Raw genomic sequence first — 17,576 nt, 5'->3', positions numbered from 1 at the left:
ATAATAAATTAAAATGATTAAAAAATATTAAAATTTAAAGATAGTTTATAAAGGATATATTTATTATTATGTAAATGGATTAATTTTTGGGATTGTTAAACAGTAATTTATTTCCAGTTAATTTTAACATTTATTTTAGGCCGATTATAATTAAGCCCCAAATATTAAAAATTCTAGTTACCAGTTAAACGTTCGGTTGTTTTAATTTATAATACCCTAATTTTTAGGAATAGGTTTCCCCGATATTTGGATCGTAATTTTATTCCTATATATTTTGACGTTCGCGAAGATTTTAAAGGTAAATCCAGTAAAATTGTAAGATATATAGGAAATATTTAGTTAGGTGGATTAAAATTGAAAATTTTTATAATATTATTCCCATATAGCGTATATGGTAATTTAATAATATATATCTAGTGGGCATTTTTACGTTATATAACTTTAGTTTTCCTTTTTTTATTTATTTTACCTGCCAATAAGGCGCTATTATCGACCAGAATTTGTATAATTTCTTTGTGGCCTTTTAATAAAGCGGCTTGGAAAGCGTTACCGTACCGGCCGCCCTAAATATCGACGTTCGTACCTTTATCGACCAAAATTTGTACAATTTTTTTATAACCTCCCAATAAAGCGGTTTGGAGAACGTGGCCGTATTCGCCGCCCTGAGTATCGACGTCCGCACCCCTATCGACCAGAATTTGCACAATTTTTTTGTGGCTTTTTAATAAAGCGGTTTGGAGAGCGTTGCCGTACCCGCCGCCCTGAATATCGACGTCCGTACCTTTATCGACCAAAATCTATATAATCTTTTTGTAGCCTCCCAATAAAGCGGTTTGGAAAGCGTTACCGTACCGGCCGCCCTAAATATTAACGTCCGTACCCCTATCGACTAAAATTTGTACAGTTTTTTCGTGGTTTTTTAATAAAGCGGTTTGGAGAGCGTTACCGTATAAGCCGCCCTGAATATTAACGTTCGTACCCTTATCGACCAAAATTTGTATAATTTTTTTGTGGCCTTTTAATAAAGCGGTTTGGAGAACGTTACCGTACCGGCCGCCCCGAATATTAACGTTCGTACCCTTATCGACTAGAATTTATACAATTTTTTTATGGTTTTAATATAAAACGGTATAAATAGCGGTATTATATTCGCCGCCCTAAATATCGATATCCGTACCCCTATTAACCAAAATTTGCACAATTTTTTTATAGCCTTTTAATAAAGCGGTTTGGAAAGCGTTGCCGTACCGGCCGCCCCGAATATTAACGTCCGCACCGTTATTTAATACTTTTTTTACAACGCAAAATACGTTTCCCCGAACCATATAATAAAGTAAAAGTTTTATAACCTTTTTAAAACTGTTAAAATTTTTTTTATCCTATAGTTTGTCGGGATTGTGAAAGTTAAAATAAATTTAATAATATTTTTTATTTTAAACAAATTTCCAAATAAAATTCCTAATTCCGCCTATATTTGGTCCAAATTGGATAATATGGCCTATTTAATATCGTATAACGTATTATATTAGGGGCCAATTTTGTAATTTTACCGTTATAAGGTCGTGGTTTAGGTTTAACAAATATACCAGGCAAATTTCCGCTATATATTATTTAAAAAACCTTTTTTTAAAATATAGCGATATATTGCTTTCCAATCGATCCAATATAAGGTATTTTTTTACTAAAAAATATATAAATTGTAATTTTTTTTTATATTTCCGTTTTCGTCGGTTTTATTTATAATAATTACCAAATTCGAATAGTATATAAAAATTTTATCTGGTTCGGGTATTTTATTATTTGCGTTAAACCTTGGTTTTTTTTTTATATCGACGGCGTTTATATCGACGGTTTTTTCAAATAATAATGGTCGTTCGGAAAACGTAAGAAATTGTAAAAATTTTATCGCGTTATATTCGAAATTTAACGGGATTTTGTTTAAAATGCGTACGTATATTTCGTCTAACGTATTTGGTAACGTTTTAAATGCCGTTCGAAGATTAATAGGATCGGGACAATTTTCCAAAAAGTCGAATTGGTATAAAATTTATCGAAACCTACATTCCAATTTAATAAAACTTTGGGAAAATAAAGTAAGGATTTATTTTTATATTCCATTGGTTTTTTTTATTAAATAATCTTCGATTTTTTGCTAAATATCCTTTCGTTTTTACCATCGTTTTAATTTTTCGCGATATTTTACCTTTTTATAAATATACGCGCAAATGTTTTTTGCGACCAAATCGCTTTATATGGGTATTCGATGGTTTACGAATTTATTTAAAGCTGATTCGATATCTCGTTTTGGACGATTTGTAAGTAGAAAATAAATGTTTGTTCGTAAACCTTTTAAAAATTTTTTAATTTAAAATAGTAACCTTTCGTTTTTTATACCTTTTTTTATTTGGTATTCGTCGAATGCGTCCAATATAATTTAGAATTCGCCATTGTGCTAAGCCATTTTTTCCAAAGTTTCGTTTAATAAATTAATAATGGGTATTTGCGACCCGTTTTCGCAAAAGGAGTAGAGCGAATATAAATACCCCTGGTAAACGTTTGGGCTTTTTTGGTATAATTGGTATATAAACGACCTAATCGCATTTTCGAATAATTATTTACTAATATCGCTAAAATTAAAATAAAAGTAGATAAGATTGTCGGAATAAAAGCTGGCGTGGCGGAGGTTATCGATAATAATCGAATTAAAAATTATTTTACCGTAACCAGGGATACCGTAAAGCTATAAAAAAGAATTTAAAATTGTTTTTTACTGCGAATATTTTTCGTTTTTAAGGAATTATTGGCCTATATTTTTATAACGTTATTCCAAAATTTTATTGTTATTTGTCGATACGTTTGGCGGGGCGAACCATTTAACAATTTTTTAAAAATGTTAATCCTATTGCATTTTTTTTATAATAAAATAAATTTGCAAAACCAATTCGTACATTATATATATATAAAAATTAGCATTTAATTTTACGTAATATTTTAATTAAATATAAATTATTAACCGTTTCCTATTATTTCGTCCATTTTCCGCGTTCTTTCCACATTTTCGCTTTTAAAAACCTCCAATAATTTTTTGGTATATATAAAAATTATAATTGCTATATAATTTTACCACCGATTATTTTTATGGGTATTCGTATAATTATAAATTTTACGGATTATAAAATATGGAAAATTATTTATAAAACCAACTGCTTCCATTTCGAAACAAATATACCCGTTCCCGAAATTTAACGTTATTTAATCCCGAAAAATGCCGTTTTTAACGACCCAATTGCCGGAAATAATAACGCCATAATAGATTTTGGGTTCGGTGGACCGTCTTTTTGGTTTTTTTAATTTTTTCCGAAAATCGTAATACGCGCAAGTTTTAATTTGGTTTATAATTTAATCGTTGGGGTTTTGCGGAATTATAGCCTTTTAAAAACCGATTTATTAATTAAAATATTAAATATATTCCGAAAATATTTCGAAAAAACGGTCGTTTTACGTTTTTTAATGGACGAAAGCAATATTATCCAAATTTGGTTTTACCAAACGTAAATAAAATTATATTATTTTATCCAAAATGGCGGTTAACCGAATTTTTTTCCGTTTTTTAATGGTTTTTAACGTTGTTAATTTTTTAAAAAGGACTTCGGGTGGAGGGGTAAAAGCGCCAATTCGTTTAAATTGGTTATTTTTTCCCAATTTCCCCAAATTATATTGTACGATTTCCGGGTTTATACCAGTAAGCTAGTTAACGATAACGTCGCCAAAACGGATATTAATATTATCCGCCAATTTAGGGATTTCGGTACCGATGCCGATTATTAGGCCGAAACGAAGGTGTGGAAAAAAATTTATTATATTTATTGCGGTCGTTGTTGCGGATACGGTACCGATTTTGCCAGCAATTAATAATATAATAATAATATTATGGTTTCCGATCCGACCCCAGGTATAATTATTAGTATTTTTGGGTTATTTTTACAAAATTTACCGGTTTTCGATATTTTTTATTAAATACGGATTATATTACGGTAAATCTTTTATTAAAAATAATAATTTACCCGATAATATATATTTTAGGGGTTTGGAATTATTTTAAAAATGCTATTGCAATTTAATAGGGTTTAAAATGGGTTTTAAAAGGGTATTAATTTTAATAATAAAATTAGTAAGGTGTAAAGAACAAAATTTCGAAAATAAAAAAAGGAATGGAAAAACGCCTGGTATTGGAATAAATAATAGTCGAATTATTTTTGTAATAATAAAAATAAAGCCGTTAGGCGGGGTAACGGGGTTCGACGACGAGGTGCGTCCCGTTTGGCCAATTATAAAACCTTTTCCTCCGGAGTTATTTGGCGATTATATTATACGGTTATCGCCGCTATAGTAAATAACCATATACTTACCTTCGCTAATTACCCGGTCGAACGGTATATTTTTATTGGCACGGGATTTATATTCGCCGTAATACGATATATCCTTTACGGATATTGGAATAATTTGTTAATTATCGTTTCCCGTAACCGAATTTCGTAATTTTTATTAAAAGTTATTTTTTGGAAATTAATTTCGAAATCGATATTTAACCCGTTTGTCGTAACCGGACCCCCGGTAAAAACGAACCGACATAATTGGTATTGTAAAATACGGTATAGGTAATAATATCGAAAGTTATCGTTACGTTATTATATAATGTTACGAATCGTTTTTCTCGTTTACCCAATTAATTATAACGCCCGACCGATCGATCGTTTCGATATTTTAATTTTAAATTTGCGATAAAAGGAATTTAAATACTATAGGTAACGGCAGGCTAAAAAACAAGAAAAAGAATTGGCATTAATGGACAATTTATTCGATCGTTTAACAAACCCCGAATTTAATATAACCTTATTTTTATACGCGTTAAATTTATAAAATATTATTTAATAAATGGAAATATCCCTAAAAAATTATATAGCCTCCATTTATTAAATTAAAAAATAAAATGGGTATAAAAAAGGGAAGATTTCGGTTATTATCGAAAAATAATATTTTCCTGCTGGCCGTTTTACCGAATTACAATACCTATCCGGATAAAAAAAAATAATATTGCAATTTGCGGTAATATAAAAGAAGCCGCTTATAATATTAGGGTAAAATTAAATTAAACGAATTTAAAGCTAGCTAATTTATTATTTTAATATTATATTTTCGGAATAGGGGTGTTAATTTCGACAATTTATAAAAAAACGTAATTAAAAATTGGTTTGACGAAACGGATTGAAATTTATAATTTTTTTTTACTCGTAAGATTTAACTTTCGATTTTCCTAAAACTCGACATTTTATATTTAATGGGTATTAAATTTGTTTCGTTTACCTTTTTAATTTATTTCGGTATTGTTAATATTTAATTTAATTATATATAATAATATAATTGTTGGAATAAAGGGAATTGCGGTTAATTTAATAATAAAACGATAATTTACGTATAATACCGTATAGGTTAATTATACGTAATTTACCCGCCCAATTGCGGGTATAAAACGGAAAGACGTTTAAAAGTTTATTTTTAAATAATTTTATAAAGGAGGTAGAATTAATATTTTTATATCCGTATAATAACGTTTTATTAATCGACCGATATTACGAAAGGCCTATTAATAATAATAATTGGTTAGTTTAATTGTATTATTAGATTTAATTTACCCCATAATTATATTTTGGTAACGGATTAATACCGTTTTTGGAAAAAAGATTTAACAGCGGTATAATCGTCGGAAGTTTTCCGGATAAAAAGAATTGCGAAATAAATAAACGAGTAAATAAATAAAAAAGACGTGGTAATTTTTTAAAAAAACCGGAATAAAAACCAAGGATTAAAATCCGTCGTTATCTATAGTATTCGTATTAAATTGGACCCTTTAATTTCCGATTACCCCCCATTTCCGATTATTTTAAAAATCGCGATTTCAAACGATATTTTAAATAATAATTTATTATATCGACTATTTAATTAGCTGTAAAAATATAATTAATTATATTATTGGAATTTTTAGGTTTTGGAAATTTTTTTACTATTTTTTTAATTATATTTGTATCGGTTTAAACCTGCTATACTTCCCGTAATCTAACGAACGTAAAATTAGGATTTGGATTAACCCTTTTTTTTTCCGTGGTACAATTATCTCCAATTGGGTTTTTAATTTTTTAATTTTTTTTTTTACCATTACAAATTCGATATTTTTAAATTTATAATTTTTTCGGAATTTGGAAAATAATAGCCGTTAAATAAAGTCGCCGCCAATTAATTGGGTATATTATACCAGCTAATCCGTTACTTTTTTAAATCCTTTTGGGGTTTTTTATACGATAATAAAACCGGTTTTAACCAAATCCGATATTTTTCCGGGGTTTTTTGGGAATTTTAAACGTTTGGAATTATTATTTGGAGGTGTAATTGTTTGTTGTTGGCTGGAAATATTCCTATTTTCGAAAAATAGGGGATTTAATAACGGTTTGGCGATATTAACCGGCTATAAACCCGTTATATACCACCCGCTTGTAATAATTCGAATTGTAAATGCTTTTTAACGTGTATACCGGTAATTTTGGAGAAAAAGCCGTTTTCCAATAACCGTTAAATTGTTAAAATAGGCCGTAAAAAAGAACCGTCGTCGATATACTTCCTTAAATACCGAAAACACCGTTAAATCCAAAAGTTGGAATACGTAAAACGTATATACCGGTAAATATATTATATATACGTTATTAACGTAATATTTAAATATAAATCCCGGTATAATATATAATTTGTGGCCGTCGATAACTAATAACCTAATATTTTTGGGGTCGTTAAAACGAATATTTGGTAAAAATATAATTTTAAACCATTTTAAAGCGGTATCGTTATCGGTCCAGCCGTTGGAAATAGCGGTAAACTTCCAATTTTTAAATTAATTGGTATTCGAAGGGAATTATTATTGTTATACCGATTTATTTTTAAATATAACGAAGGGAAGAAAAGCCCGGCCGGTAATTGAAATATATTCCAAAAAGGTCGTCCAAATGCGATTTCCAGGCTGTTTTTTAATTAAAGTTTTAATGTTTTGGGATCCGATAATAAGGCCATTTAATTTTTGGCCTTCTAGTATACCTGCTTTATTTATATTCCAACGGTTTTCCGGTTTAATAGGTTTAATTTCGGGGTAGTTTAATTTTTGCCACCAATTTTTAATTATTTTAGTAGTAATTTTATTAATACGTTGGAAATTAATCCGTAAAGGTTTTTATATTTTAACGGAAGGATACCGTATTAAGAAACCGTTAATTTAACGTTTTCCGAACGGTTAAATAATTTTTAAAGTTAATAGTACCCGGTTTGCTAATTGACGGAAATTTTTATAAATAGGTGGGAGCCCTAATTCGGTTTGGGCACGTATTTAAGTCGAAAGGTAAATTTTTTGGGTAACCGATAATCGTTGCGAAGGTTTTTTAGCTTTCGATATCGGTTGGGCGCCGCGTATTCGGCCGTAGAGGGTGGCATATGGAATTCCGTATTAAATCGCGGTTTTTCGGGTTCCGACGCCGTTAACGATTTATATATAATCCTATTTAATATTATATTCGTAATATTATTTTATTTTTACTAAAAAAATAATTAAATAAAATTTGGGATTTATTAATAAAAATTTAATGGGAGGACAGCTTTTTTATTATGGAAGTCGCGATATTTTATATGGTATTTAAGGTAATCGGAAATTAGGGGGTTCGACTTATATATTTTAAATAGGCAATTAATTTTATTTATTACGAAATTATTACCATTTAAGGAAAGGTTTAGTATTAATATAAAAATTAAACGGAAATAAACCTACCAAACCCTTAAAATATTATATAGACGTTTGTAAAATAATATTTTTACATTTGTTCGTATTTTTTATATAGTAAAAAAACGAAATTTAAATTTAAATATATCGTTCCTTTTTTCAATATAAAATAATTTGGAATTTTGTAAGTCGAAAATATTAAATTATCCCGAAATGTAACCAATATATTTAAATTTGTTTATAATAGTTTTACGTAATCTTACGTAAATTTCGGTATTACGATAAAAGTATCGGGGTAATTTATTCCTAAAAATAAGGGTACGATTGCTAAAAATAAATAAACGTTAATATTATAATTGGAAGTTTTCGATAATTGGGGTAAAATTATAACCGGTTTTAAATATAGTAAATATCGAAATTAAATAAATTTTAAATATTATTAAATAATCCTAAAAGTAAATTTATTTATACGGTAATAAATTTGTTTATTTAACCTATGGCCTAAATATAATTTTTTTTAATTTTTACAAATCATTTAACGTAATTTGTTTTTGGCGTTAATCCTAATTTTAAAAAATTATTCGATATTATAATTTGGTAATTACGTATAATTACCCGATTTTATCTTATAGAATCCTGGATTTTATCGGTAGAATTTTATTTTTTTTCCCTAATACCGTCCCGATTATAATATTAAGGGTATTTTCGGGTTTTTTTACCCGTTATTATTTAACGGAAATCCGGGTAAATAAAAAATTAATTATTAGAACTTATTTTGGCTTTTAAATTGGTTTATGGCGATATTAAAAAAAAATTAAAATAAGCGATATTAGGTAAATTATAAAATATATAAATTTTAAAATTGGGGCGAAAAAATGGCCAAATAATTAAAATTGGAACCTATTATTGGATTTTATAAGCCTAAAAATAACCTATTATTAATTTAAATTTTTGTCGATAAAATCGTTAAATATTGGAATATTTGGAATATTAAAAGGTTTAAAATTAGGATTTTAAAAAAATAAATTTGGAATACGGAAAAGCCGAAATTGGGCCAAATTTTACCCAGTTTTTGGATATACCCGTTTTTGGTTGGGTAATTTTAACCGAAAACCTAAAAATGGGATTTGGCGATTGCGTTAAAAATTTAGGTAATATTTACCTTTTAATTATTTAATAATAGTAGTTTAAAATTATATAATAAAAAAAATTTAAAAGGGAAATTTATAATACGTTACTAAAAAATAATTTGGGCGATAAATTAAAATTTTTAATTAATAGCGTATCCTATTATTATTTAAATCGGTATATAATTAAAACCAAAAAGTTTATGGTTAAAATTCCGTAATTATAATTTAAAGTATATTGTAAGCGTAAATGAGGAATAATATTAAAATGTAATAGTTTTAACCCAATAATTTGCCTTTTCGTTTTAGTTTTATTATTTTGCATTATTGTACGTTGAAAAAAATGTTTAGGAATTCCGAAAATGGACCACCATAAAATGTGGTACAGGGTTAATAACCCAAAATAGGATAATAACAGTTTAGTACAGTTCGGTGCAGTTTAGGGCGGCTTAATGCAGATTTAATGCGGCTTAGGGTAAATTTAGGGCGGCTCAATGCAATTTAATGCGGCTTAGGGTAAACTTAAGGCGGCTTAATGCAATTTAATGCAATTTAGGGTAGATTTAGGCCTATTTAGTGCGGCTTAGCGTAAGCTCAGGGCGGCTCAGTGCAATTTAGTGCAGTTTAGGGTAGACTTAGGCCAGTTTAGGGCGGCTCAGTGCAGATTCAGGGGCGCATCCAAAAAAGGAAATTTTGCGTGTCGAGATTCGGCGCAGATATTGTCCTGTTATCTGCCACTCTGTTTGTACACTGATCTCTAGAGCTCAAATTTGTCAACAAGGCGTACAATGGAAAGTTCTTCGGCTCACAAGTTTCTTCTGTTAAGCTTGAAATGAACGACGCCTGCCGCATTGATTCTAGAACCAACACAATAGGTTAGACGATGTCGACTGGCTTACCGGCGATTCCGTATACCGACTCGAGACTCATGCATATCTTAGTGACTGTGAGCAAGGGTATGGTGTGGCTGCCTCCATTGGAATACGATATGTTATGTCGATCTCCAGGAGGCACTTGACTCAGGATGGCATCTTATTAAAAGAAGCACACTTTAAAGGAACCAGTATACTATTATCACAGAGTATAGCACCTGATATGTGAAGCAGCAGGCTATCGGAGTTACCGATCTAGCCTTTTACCTCCAAGGCTTCTCCCTGTCGTAATACCTCAATCACAGAAACGACTCGTAAGCGACGGGGCAAACCACTATGGAAGCATGATTGATCCCACTTTAAGCTAAACAACCGGCGTATTATTGGCCAATCTTGCGAACGTGCCAAGTCTTTGGTTTGCTACGGGGATTTTGACGTGCGGGTGAGAGCTTTGAAGGAGTTCCTTTGAAGTAAACCAAGAGGTTTTCATGCCGGATGAAAAATTGCCCAGGTAATCGATTTTGTGCTATGATGATAAAGCAGAATTAGACCAATTGACAATGCAGCGATGAATCAGGCATGCATCATGCTTGCTTGCCACGACAGAAAACACACTTCAATGCGGGAACTGACTCCCTGCAAGGCTGAGTGCTAAAGTATCCGCCTAGAGACAATATAGAAAGATAATGCCATTTTTAATTATATAGCATGACTGGGATTTTATTCGGCGTTCCACCACATCTGATGCTCTTGAGCCATTACTAAACGGCATGTAAGCAAATGTAACTTCGAACAGAATATAAGCTCTCTTCTATACAATGCTTATTATAGGACTAGCATCGAGAAAGCTTAATCAGAAAAGTCAGGGCTGCTAATTACATCCTTATATAGGTGAATTGACTTGCTATTCTACTTGGAGGGCTGTGCGTTGTGGGCTCCCTCAAAGAGGGGGTTGCAAAATCATGATTTTCGACAAAATCGTGAGCCAAATAGCGCACAACATGTGATGGCGAGCCAACCCACTAAAAGAAGCGGAGTGCATTTTAAATTTTTTTAATAATAACGGCCCTACCAATTTAATTAAAAATAAACTGTAAAATACATTATATGTTATCTTAAACGCAAAACTTCACCAGATTTGTGTTTATGGTTTTAATTGTTATATAGTACGGTATTTACCGATTATTTTTAATTTAATTATTGAGGTAATTATTGTTAAAAAAGTAAAATATGTTCCACTTTTGTTAACGGGTTGGCGCGTTATTCCGCGATTGCACTATCTGGCTCACGATTTTGTCGAAAATCATGATTTTGCAATCCCGACTTTGAGGGGGCCCACAACGTACAGCCCCCTAGCATGTCTGATCTTATGCACGTGTCGAGTATATAAAAGACATCTCTCTGCGGGATCGACTAGCACTTGAAGCCCTTGGTCTACCTCTCTGACATTCACGGGAGGGAGTTTTCGTGATATATAAAAACAATCATACCGCATGGAAGTGACCACTGACGGTCAGCTTTCAATCAAGCCGAGCCGTGTGGCCTCTCTAGCTTTCGTAGTCCTTCTGCCACGCTTCCAATATCTTCGTACCTAACTTGCTTTGGTGTCTCTTATTTTGCCGGAATAGTTGTATGATAAGTCCATTAATGACTTATACTGTTTGTTTTAAGTAGATTTAATTATGCATGCCAATTCGGATTGAGAATATGGGACAGCGCCCGCAGAAGATTATTTGCCCTCCGAATACAAGAGCGAGATGTATTGAGCCGCATAACCATTTACCACTTGGATTATGTACTTTGGTCTTCGCCTTTTTATATGTCTTGTTTGCTCTCACACGAACTTTTCACTATTGAATGGACAAGTGAAACTTTTCTTTTTGTCCTGTTTGCTTTTTGTTGCATCTAATACAAATCCTTCTTGCATTACCTTCTTCCATTATCATTATACGTATATCACTTTTGCATAAAGTTACATGGGCAACTGCACCGATCGTTTATCAAACAGAAGATTTCCCTCCCTAAGACCTGGGGGGCTGAAAAGAATAAACACTGAGGCTACGAGTTCAACTGGTTTAACAATTTGCGAGCCCCGTCTATATAGCAGCAAACCAAGGTCTGTAACAAACGTTCGTTTATCTCAGGGTCCTGGACGGTATAATCGCCCCACTGGAACGTGGGGGCGGCTGGGTGCAGCCCCAGTTGGTCGTACCCAACCAGGCGGTGCGACAACTCATTGGCCACGGCGAGCAACTGGCGGCTCAGCATGGCCACCACGCTCGGGTTCCGCGCCAATATACAGCAGTTTGAACACCGCAGTAGTTCGCGACAGCGCTCCCCGCTCCTATCCAAGCATTTGAAAAGGTTTTCGGTCGCTTCCTCCTCCCGCCCGCCTATACAAGCCCAAATTATTTCGAGCAGTTCCAACATCGTACCCATACACGTGCACGGCGTCGCCTCGGCCGCTTCTGGTAGGAAACTCGACCGCGCATATTCTCCACCGCCGATCGGGGACGACGGGTGGTCATACAGCGGCAGCGGCCCGGCCCCGGGTTCAACCAGCAGCTGCTGTAAGCCCGAGCTCGACGTGCCCGCCACGCCTGCGTCGCTGGTCGGCCGCGGCAGCTGCAGCCCTAGTGACAGATCGACCGCCGGGGTCAGCCCTCCGGGGGAGTATTGCATCTCGTTCAAGAAAGACCAGGCGCCGCTGTCAGCGGTTGGAGATTCGGAATTTTGTCCAGCCGCCGTCGGCTCGCCCCTGGGATCCCTTTGGGGCGTGCATGGGCGCTGCTGGAGATTGATGCTGGAGTTGGAACTGTCCCTTTTTGGGGAATAGTAGGCGCGCGCGGCGCGAAGGCCCGGATGGGCCATTGAGGTTTTGCGTAACCGCTTTTTGCCCGGGCCTTTGCCCGAGCTTAGCGTATATGTGCATGGCGTCGACGAAGCGGCACAGCGTTCGCAGACATCATCTGGGCCGCTGCAGACGTACTAAATGGTAACATATTAATAAACTTTTTTTTTTTCTGTTTGGAAAAAGAGTTGTGTGAAGTTAAGAGCTTTTGAGGTTATTTACCTGATGTGTCCGGCATAAATCGCACGAGTTTCTTTGGTAAAATGTGGCCTCGCAGTCGCTAGCAAATGGTTGGTCTGACAAACGCACCGTATTTACCTCGTCCAAACCCTCGTTTAAATTGAATATACCAAACATGATATATGGATTTTGCCATCAAACTTGGCACAATTATTTCGATTCCGTTGTTATCACCGTCCCTTCATCGCTGTATTAATATAACACCCTCTAAACCTACCTGCCCTCGGGTAAATTTCCATTTAAAGTTATCGGGTGAGGTGAGGGGGATGGCAGCCAAGGCCGCACATGCATATTAGTACATTTTATTTTCCGCCATTGGAAAACGACACCCGCCTGGGTCAGCCACATGCATATTAGTAAACTTTATTCTGCGATAATAGAGAACGAAACCCGTATGCTACGTAGGTCAGCCACTTATATAAACGCAACGTTGACGGTTTTCGCCTTATTAGCTAAAATAATATCGCGATTATTAGTGCGTTTGAATACAACGTCGAAACTTCATTGAAATGATGAAATGGCAGAGATGGTTAAATATTTATCACTCAAGGGACGAAATACCTATGTTGAGGAACAATCATACCATATTTTATTGGTCATAGGTCCGGCTTATGATCTTTGGTGCACATTTCCTCTCCATGTCTGTACTTTCCCTGGTTCCTCGTTTCTCCGTGAAATGGAACATAAGATTTGGCGTGGCTTGTATGTCTTTGTATGTGAGTCTCCTTATGCACTCCCCGGCGGATGGTTTCGCTACCATATGTTTTGATATGCCGTCCCAATCCTCTAACAGCTACGATTTGCAACACACATGCCTCTCCGGACCAGCATGGGACTGCCATGAAGACTGGTCGGGCATTACGAACCAGAAAGAGCGCAAAAGGCTGCAGAACAGGTTAAACAAACGAGCGTGTAAGTCGCCATTTCGTTGGGGTGCCGCTCCTTAGAAAACCTTCCCCGTCCACGTCCAGATGATACGTTGTACGTGATGCCCATGCGAACAGCATGCAGCAAGGCAGAGAAAGAAGGCCAACTGGAGTCCGATGAGCTTATCCGCCACACCACCCACCAGAGCCCACTGCGGCTCCCGTTGTCCCCACGACTTAATGTTTTCCCCCCATCCGCAAGATTTGGCGCCAAACGTCGCTCCTGGCTTTTTCCCACCCGACGCCGAGGTGCTCAGCTCCGAGGCCGGCCCGCCGTTCGATTATAACTCCTTATGCGAAACCGCTGCAGCCCGGGTCCCAACGATTCCAGAGCAATCTGCCCCGCCGAGCTGCGACATACAGTCTCCATGCGCCAACCTCCCGGGGCTAACTGAGCTCGACGGCATCGACGGCTTCGCCGGCGATTTGAATGTGCTGGGATTCCCATTCGACTGGCTGTTGAGCGAAGTCGTGCGGACGCCGCTGGATCCCTGCACTCAGAATGAGCGCCAAACCGGCCATGACTACGTCCACCACCATCACCAGCCCCAACCCGCTGTGAGGCTTGGTGCTGCCGCTCAGATTAGTCACGCCCACGGCTCCGGGGTTGGGGGCTCTGATACCCCTCCCGCGACAGCTGGCCTCGCGTGTTTGGGGAATCAGCATTCCTGCCCCGGGGAGATGGGCCATCCTTCTGCGGGGAAGGGGATGTCTGCAGATGACGGTTTCTCGGGCTTTGGTTACTCGGCAGATCACTCAGGGATATGAATAGCCGATTTGCAAGACTTTGAATGGTGGATGGGGCCTGGACTTTCTTCCTTTCACAGGCCTGATGCAGCTACAAGCATACATGCGCACTGCAATACCTGAGTCACTGTAGCATATGCCATTGGCTGTCTTATTCTTCAGCTTATTTTACGATAGAAACGAGAAGGAAAAGCCCGAATCACAGCTCGTGTCATCAACAGCGTGGTTGTTCAGTGGTTGAGGCTACCTCCAGGGCGTATTGTGCACACAGCCACAGGGTTACTGTTTGATTGGCAGACTGCGCCGCTTACCTCATCTGCCCCAAATTGCACACAATCAAAATTCGAGTTCATAGAGCAGGTTTCTCTTCAGGATGCTACACAAGTCTTTGCAGCATGTAACCTCGAGGCAGATTGCATCTCTCATCACATAATCACACCATCTCTAAGCAGAGGCCAACCAGGTCAGCTTCGGCCAAGTGCATCTTATTAACAGTGCCTACTGGGGGATGTCCAGGGGTTCTTCGCTTGCCGAAATGGAAACGTGAAGAAATTCACCATTTAATGCTTTGTCGAGTGGATCCGACTTCACCAAAAGCGAATATCGAACCAGGTGCACACAAAATCTTTTTGATTTAGGTCCAAGTGTTGATAGGAACAAGGGTGCCCACAGCCCCCAAGTATTCAGATCTATACAACGGGAATAAACACTTTTATAGGAGCCTATCCTCCTGTCGACTATCGATAAGTAATTCATGTCCAAACGCAACGTGATAATAAACAGACATCTTGGCCAATTCCCTACCACAACTAAAACAAGACAAATAAAAATCGTAGGCAATATATATAAATATATATATTATCTCTTCATTTCCCATATTCCCTATTTATCCACCCCTTGGGCACTACTAGGACGCCGTCGATGCAGATTTGGGCGGCCAGTTGCTGCGTCGCCGGGCGCGGACGTAAAAGTTAAGCGGACGGATTACGAGGAACTCGGGGTCGTACTCCACGGGCTCGCGGCTGGCGTCGACGAACTCGTAACGGTGAACCAGGTTCGCTATGCACAGCTTGGCCTCGAGGGTGGCGAGGGTGTATCCGATGCAACCGCGGGGCCCGGCGGCGAAGGGCGTGTAGGCCATACGGTGGCGGCGCGGCTGGTCGCGGCCGTCGAGCCAGCGATCCGGGTCGAAGCGGCCCGGGTTTTCCCATTGGTCCGGACTTTTGTGCAACGAAGGGAAAGGCGGAATCACGATGGACCCGGCCGGCACCAGCCAGCCGCCCGGCAGGACGACATCTGCTTTGACGTTGCGTGCCGTTTGGAAAGATGGGTTATGCATGCGGTGCGTTTCTTTGACGAAACTATCGAGGAAGGGCAGAGATGTCACGACATCGTAGTCCCACGCCTCATCCGGCGGTGGCGCGTGGTCCACCAGCTCTTGCAACAGTCGCTCCTGGTGGCCGGGGTAATGCGTAAGGGAATAAAGCAGCCACGAGAGCAGCGAGGCGCTGGTGACAAAGCCCGCGCCGACCAAAGACACCGTGTTAGACAGCCGGTATTCTTTGGGCAGTTTATTTCCTTCTTCGTCGACGGCCCGCCGCAGGTAGTCGGCCACGCACGACGCCCGCACCGCCGCCTCATGCATCGGCAGGTCGGCTCCGCCGTCCTCGGCAATCGGCGCTTCGTCCATGGCGCGCTGGATAAGCGCGAAGATGCGTTGGCGCATTTCCCCGACGCGCCGGTGCTCCCCAAAAGGCAGATAGCGATACCATCTTGGTTGCAGTGACGTCTTTTTCATGAGCTGCATGTACTCGCCCAGCAGAACTATAATCCGGTGCGGGCGCGTATCCATCGTCGTGAAATGACCCACATCGAGTCCCAGCACAACACGGTAAATGATTTGACCCGCCATTTTAAACATGTACTGGTACACGTTGAATGCCTTGCCGTTGGCGTCCAGCTCATCGAAGACACCGTAGGACTGCTCGATGGCCCGCTGCATGATACCTATGTAACAGCGTACCGCCCGCGGCGCCAGGGACGGCGGCACGAACTTGTGTGATACTTTAAACGCCGGCGACGTCGTGTCGCAGGTAAACAACGCCGTCTGGTTTTGCATAAAGAAGAGCGGGTGACCCGGGTCTGATGTAGTCTTTGTAAAATACGGGCTTTCGCTCAGCACCGCCTCGGAAACCAGCGGGTCGTTGGTTAAGTAGGTGGTCGTGCCCATGTTGACCGTCTTGATAACGCTGCCGTATCGTTCAAACAACCGATCGATGTTGCCCAGGTAATCCGGGTACAACTGGAAATGGTGGCCGACAAAGGGGAGCTCCCGAGGCCCGTACGGTGACCGCACCGCATTGCCGCTAACTTTGATGCCGACCAAGCCGCTGTGATCCAGAATGCTTTTGGCCGAGGCCAGCTCGGCTGTGCCTTGGGCATCGTGGAACGAAACCGCTACAAGGGGGAAGATTAGCATGGTGTTTTCCGAGCAGAGGACAGGGGCCCCAGTTTTGCTCACTTTTTGGATTGCATATGGAAAAGGCGCTGGCCAGATCCCGCTTGAGATCCTCAAGGTCCTCTGTGCCGGAAATGTCTAGCGTGACATGATCCGACTCGGACCCGACGAGGAAGAAGTTTTGGCGTGGCATATTCGCCCGCGGAACACAAAACAAAGGACAATGAAAATGGTCTTTGGTCCACTGGGCCTAAACAGCTAGTCAATGTCTCAGTGGACAGACCTGGCATATATTTACATGAGTAACCGCAAGTTGCAGGCGTGGACGACGGCGCCGTCCGTCAGATGGTTATGCCTCACTTTTCAAAGGCTTATGACCCAGTTTTCTTGGTGACAACGAGTGCCCAGTCGCATCATGTTTGGCCGGGTAACGGTGGGCATTGAACAAGCCCACGTATGCAAGAAATATACTTGGTGGGAGACTGTCCCGTTTTGGATATCCATTAATCTTGGGCATGTGGCTCCAGGGATCGACGGGGGCT

General features: G+C 38.3%; 6 protein-coding genes across 6 annotated transcripts; 2 read left to right on the top strand and 4 right to left on the bottom strand.

Annotated features, from left to right (window-relative positions):
• Positions 1–563: 563 nt before the first annotated feature.
• Positions 564–1,325, bottom strand: PgNI_06641 (uncharacterized protein; the record flags this gene model as incomplete). The annotated part of the gene is made up of 2 exons (XM_031126662.1): positions 564–692; positions 1,188–1,325. The coding sequence occupies 2 exons, from the start codon at positions 1,323–1,325 to the stop codon at positions 564–566; spliced, it is 267 nt and encodes an 88-aa protein (XP_030982639.1).
• Positions 1,326–3,747: 2,422 nt separating this feature from the next.
• Positions 3,748–3,963, bottom strand: PgNI_06640 (uncharacterized protein; the record flags this gene model as incomplete). The annotated part of the gene is made up of 1 exon (XM_031126661.1): positions 3,748–3,963. A coding segment is annotated over one exon (216 nt), but the record flags the coding sequence as incomplete, so codon positions are not given.
• Positions 3,964–11,784: 7,821 nt separating this feature from the next.
• Positions 11,785–12,683, bottom strand: PgNI_06639 (uncharacterized protein; the record flags this gene model as incomplete). Its single annotated transcript, XM_031126660.1, has 2 exons — positions 11,785–11,840; positions 11,942–12,683. The coding sequence occupies 2 exons, from the start codon at positions 12,681–12,683 to the stop codon at positions 11,785–11,787; spliced, it is 798 nt and encodes a 265-aa protein (XP_030981878.1).
• Positions 12,684–13,579: 896 nt separating this feature from the next.
• Positions 13,580–14,597, top strand: PgNI_06638 (uncharacterized protein; the record flags this gene model as incomplete). The annotated part of the gene is made up of 3 exons (XM_031126659.1): positions 13,580–13,605; positions 13,697–13,815; positions 14,032–14,597. The coding sequence occupies 3 exons, from the start codon at positions 13,580–13,582 to the stop codon at positions 14,595–14,597; spliced, it is 711 nt and encodes a 236-aa protein (XP_030981877.1).
• Positions 14,598–15,111: 514 nt separating this feature from the next.
• Positions 15,112–16,362, top strand: PgNI_06637 (uncharacterized protein; the record flags this gene model as incomplete). Its single annotated transcript, XM_031126658.1, has 2 exons — positions 15,112–15,119; positions 15,504–16,362. The coding sequence occupies 2 exons, from the start codon at positions 15,112–15,114 to the stop codon at positions 16,360–16,362; spliced, it is 867 nt and encodes a 288-aa protein (XP_030981868.1).
• On the bottom strand, positions 15,484–17,227 carry PgNI_06636 (uncharacterized protein; the record flags this gene model as incomplete). The annotated part of the gene is made up of 2 exons (XM_031126657.1): positions 15,484–17,033; positions 17,098–17,227. The coding sequence occupies 2 exons, from the start codon at positions 17,225–17,227 to the stop codon at positions 15,484–15,486; spliced, it is 1,680 nt and encodes a 559-aa protein (XP_030982694.1).
• Positions 17,228–17,576: the final 349 nt, after the last annotated feature.

The sequence above is a fragment of the Pyricularia grisea genome, chromosome I (assembly GCF_004355905.1).
Source record: "Pyricularia grisea strain NI907 chromosome I, whole genome shotgun sequence".
NCBI lineage: Eukaryota > Fungi > Ascomycota > Sordariomycetes > Magnaporthales > Pyriculariaceae > Pyricularia > Pyricularia grisea.
This window is presented reverse-complemented; position numbering and strand designations above follow the sequence as displayed.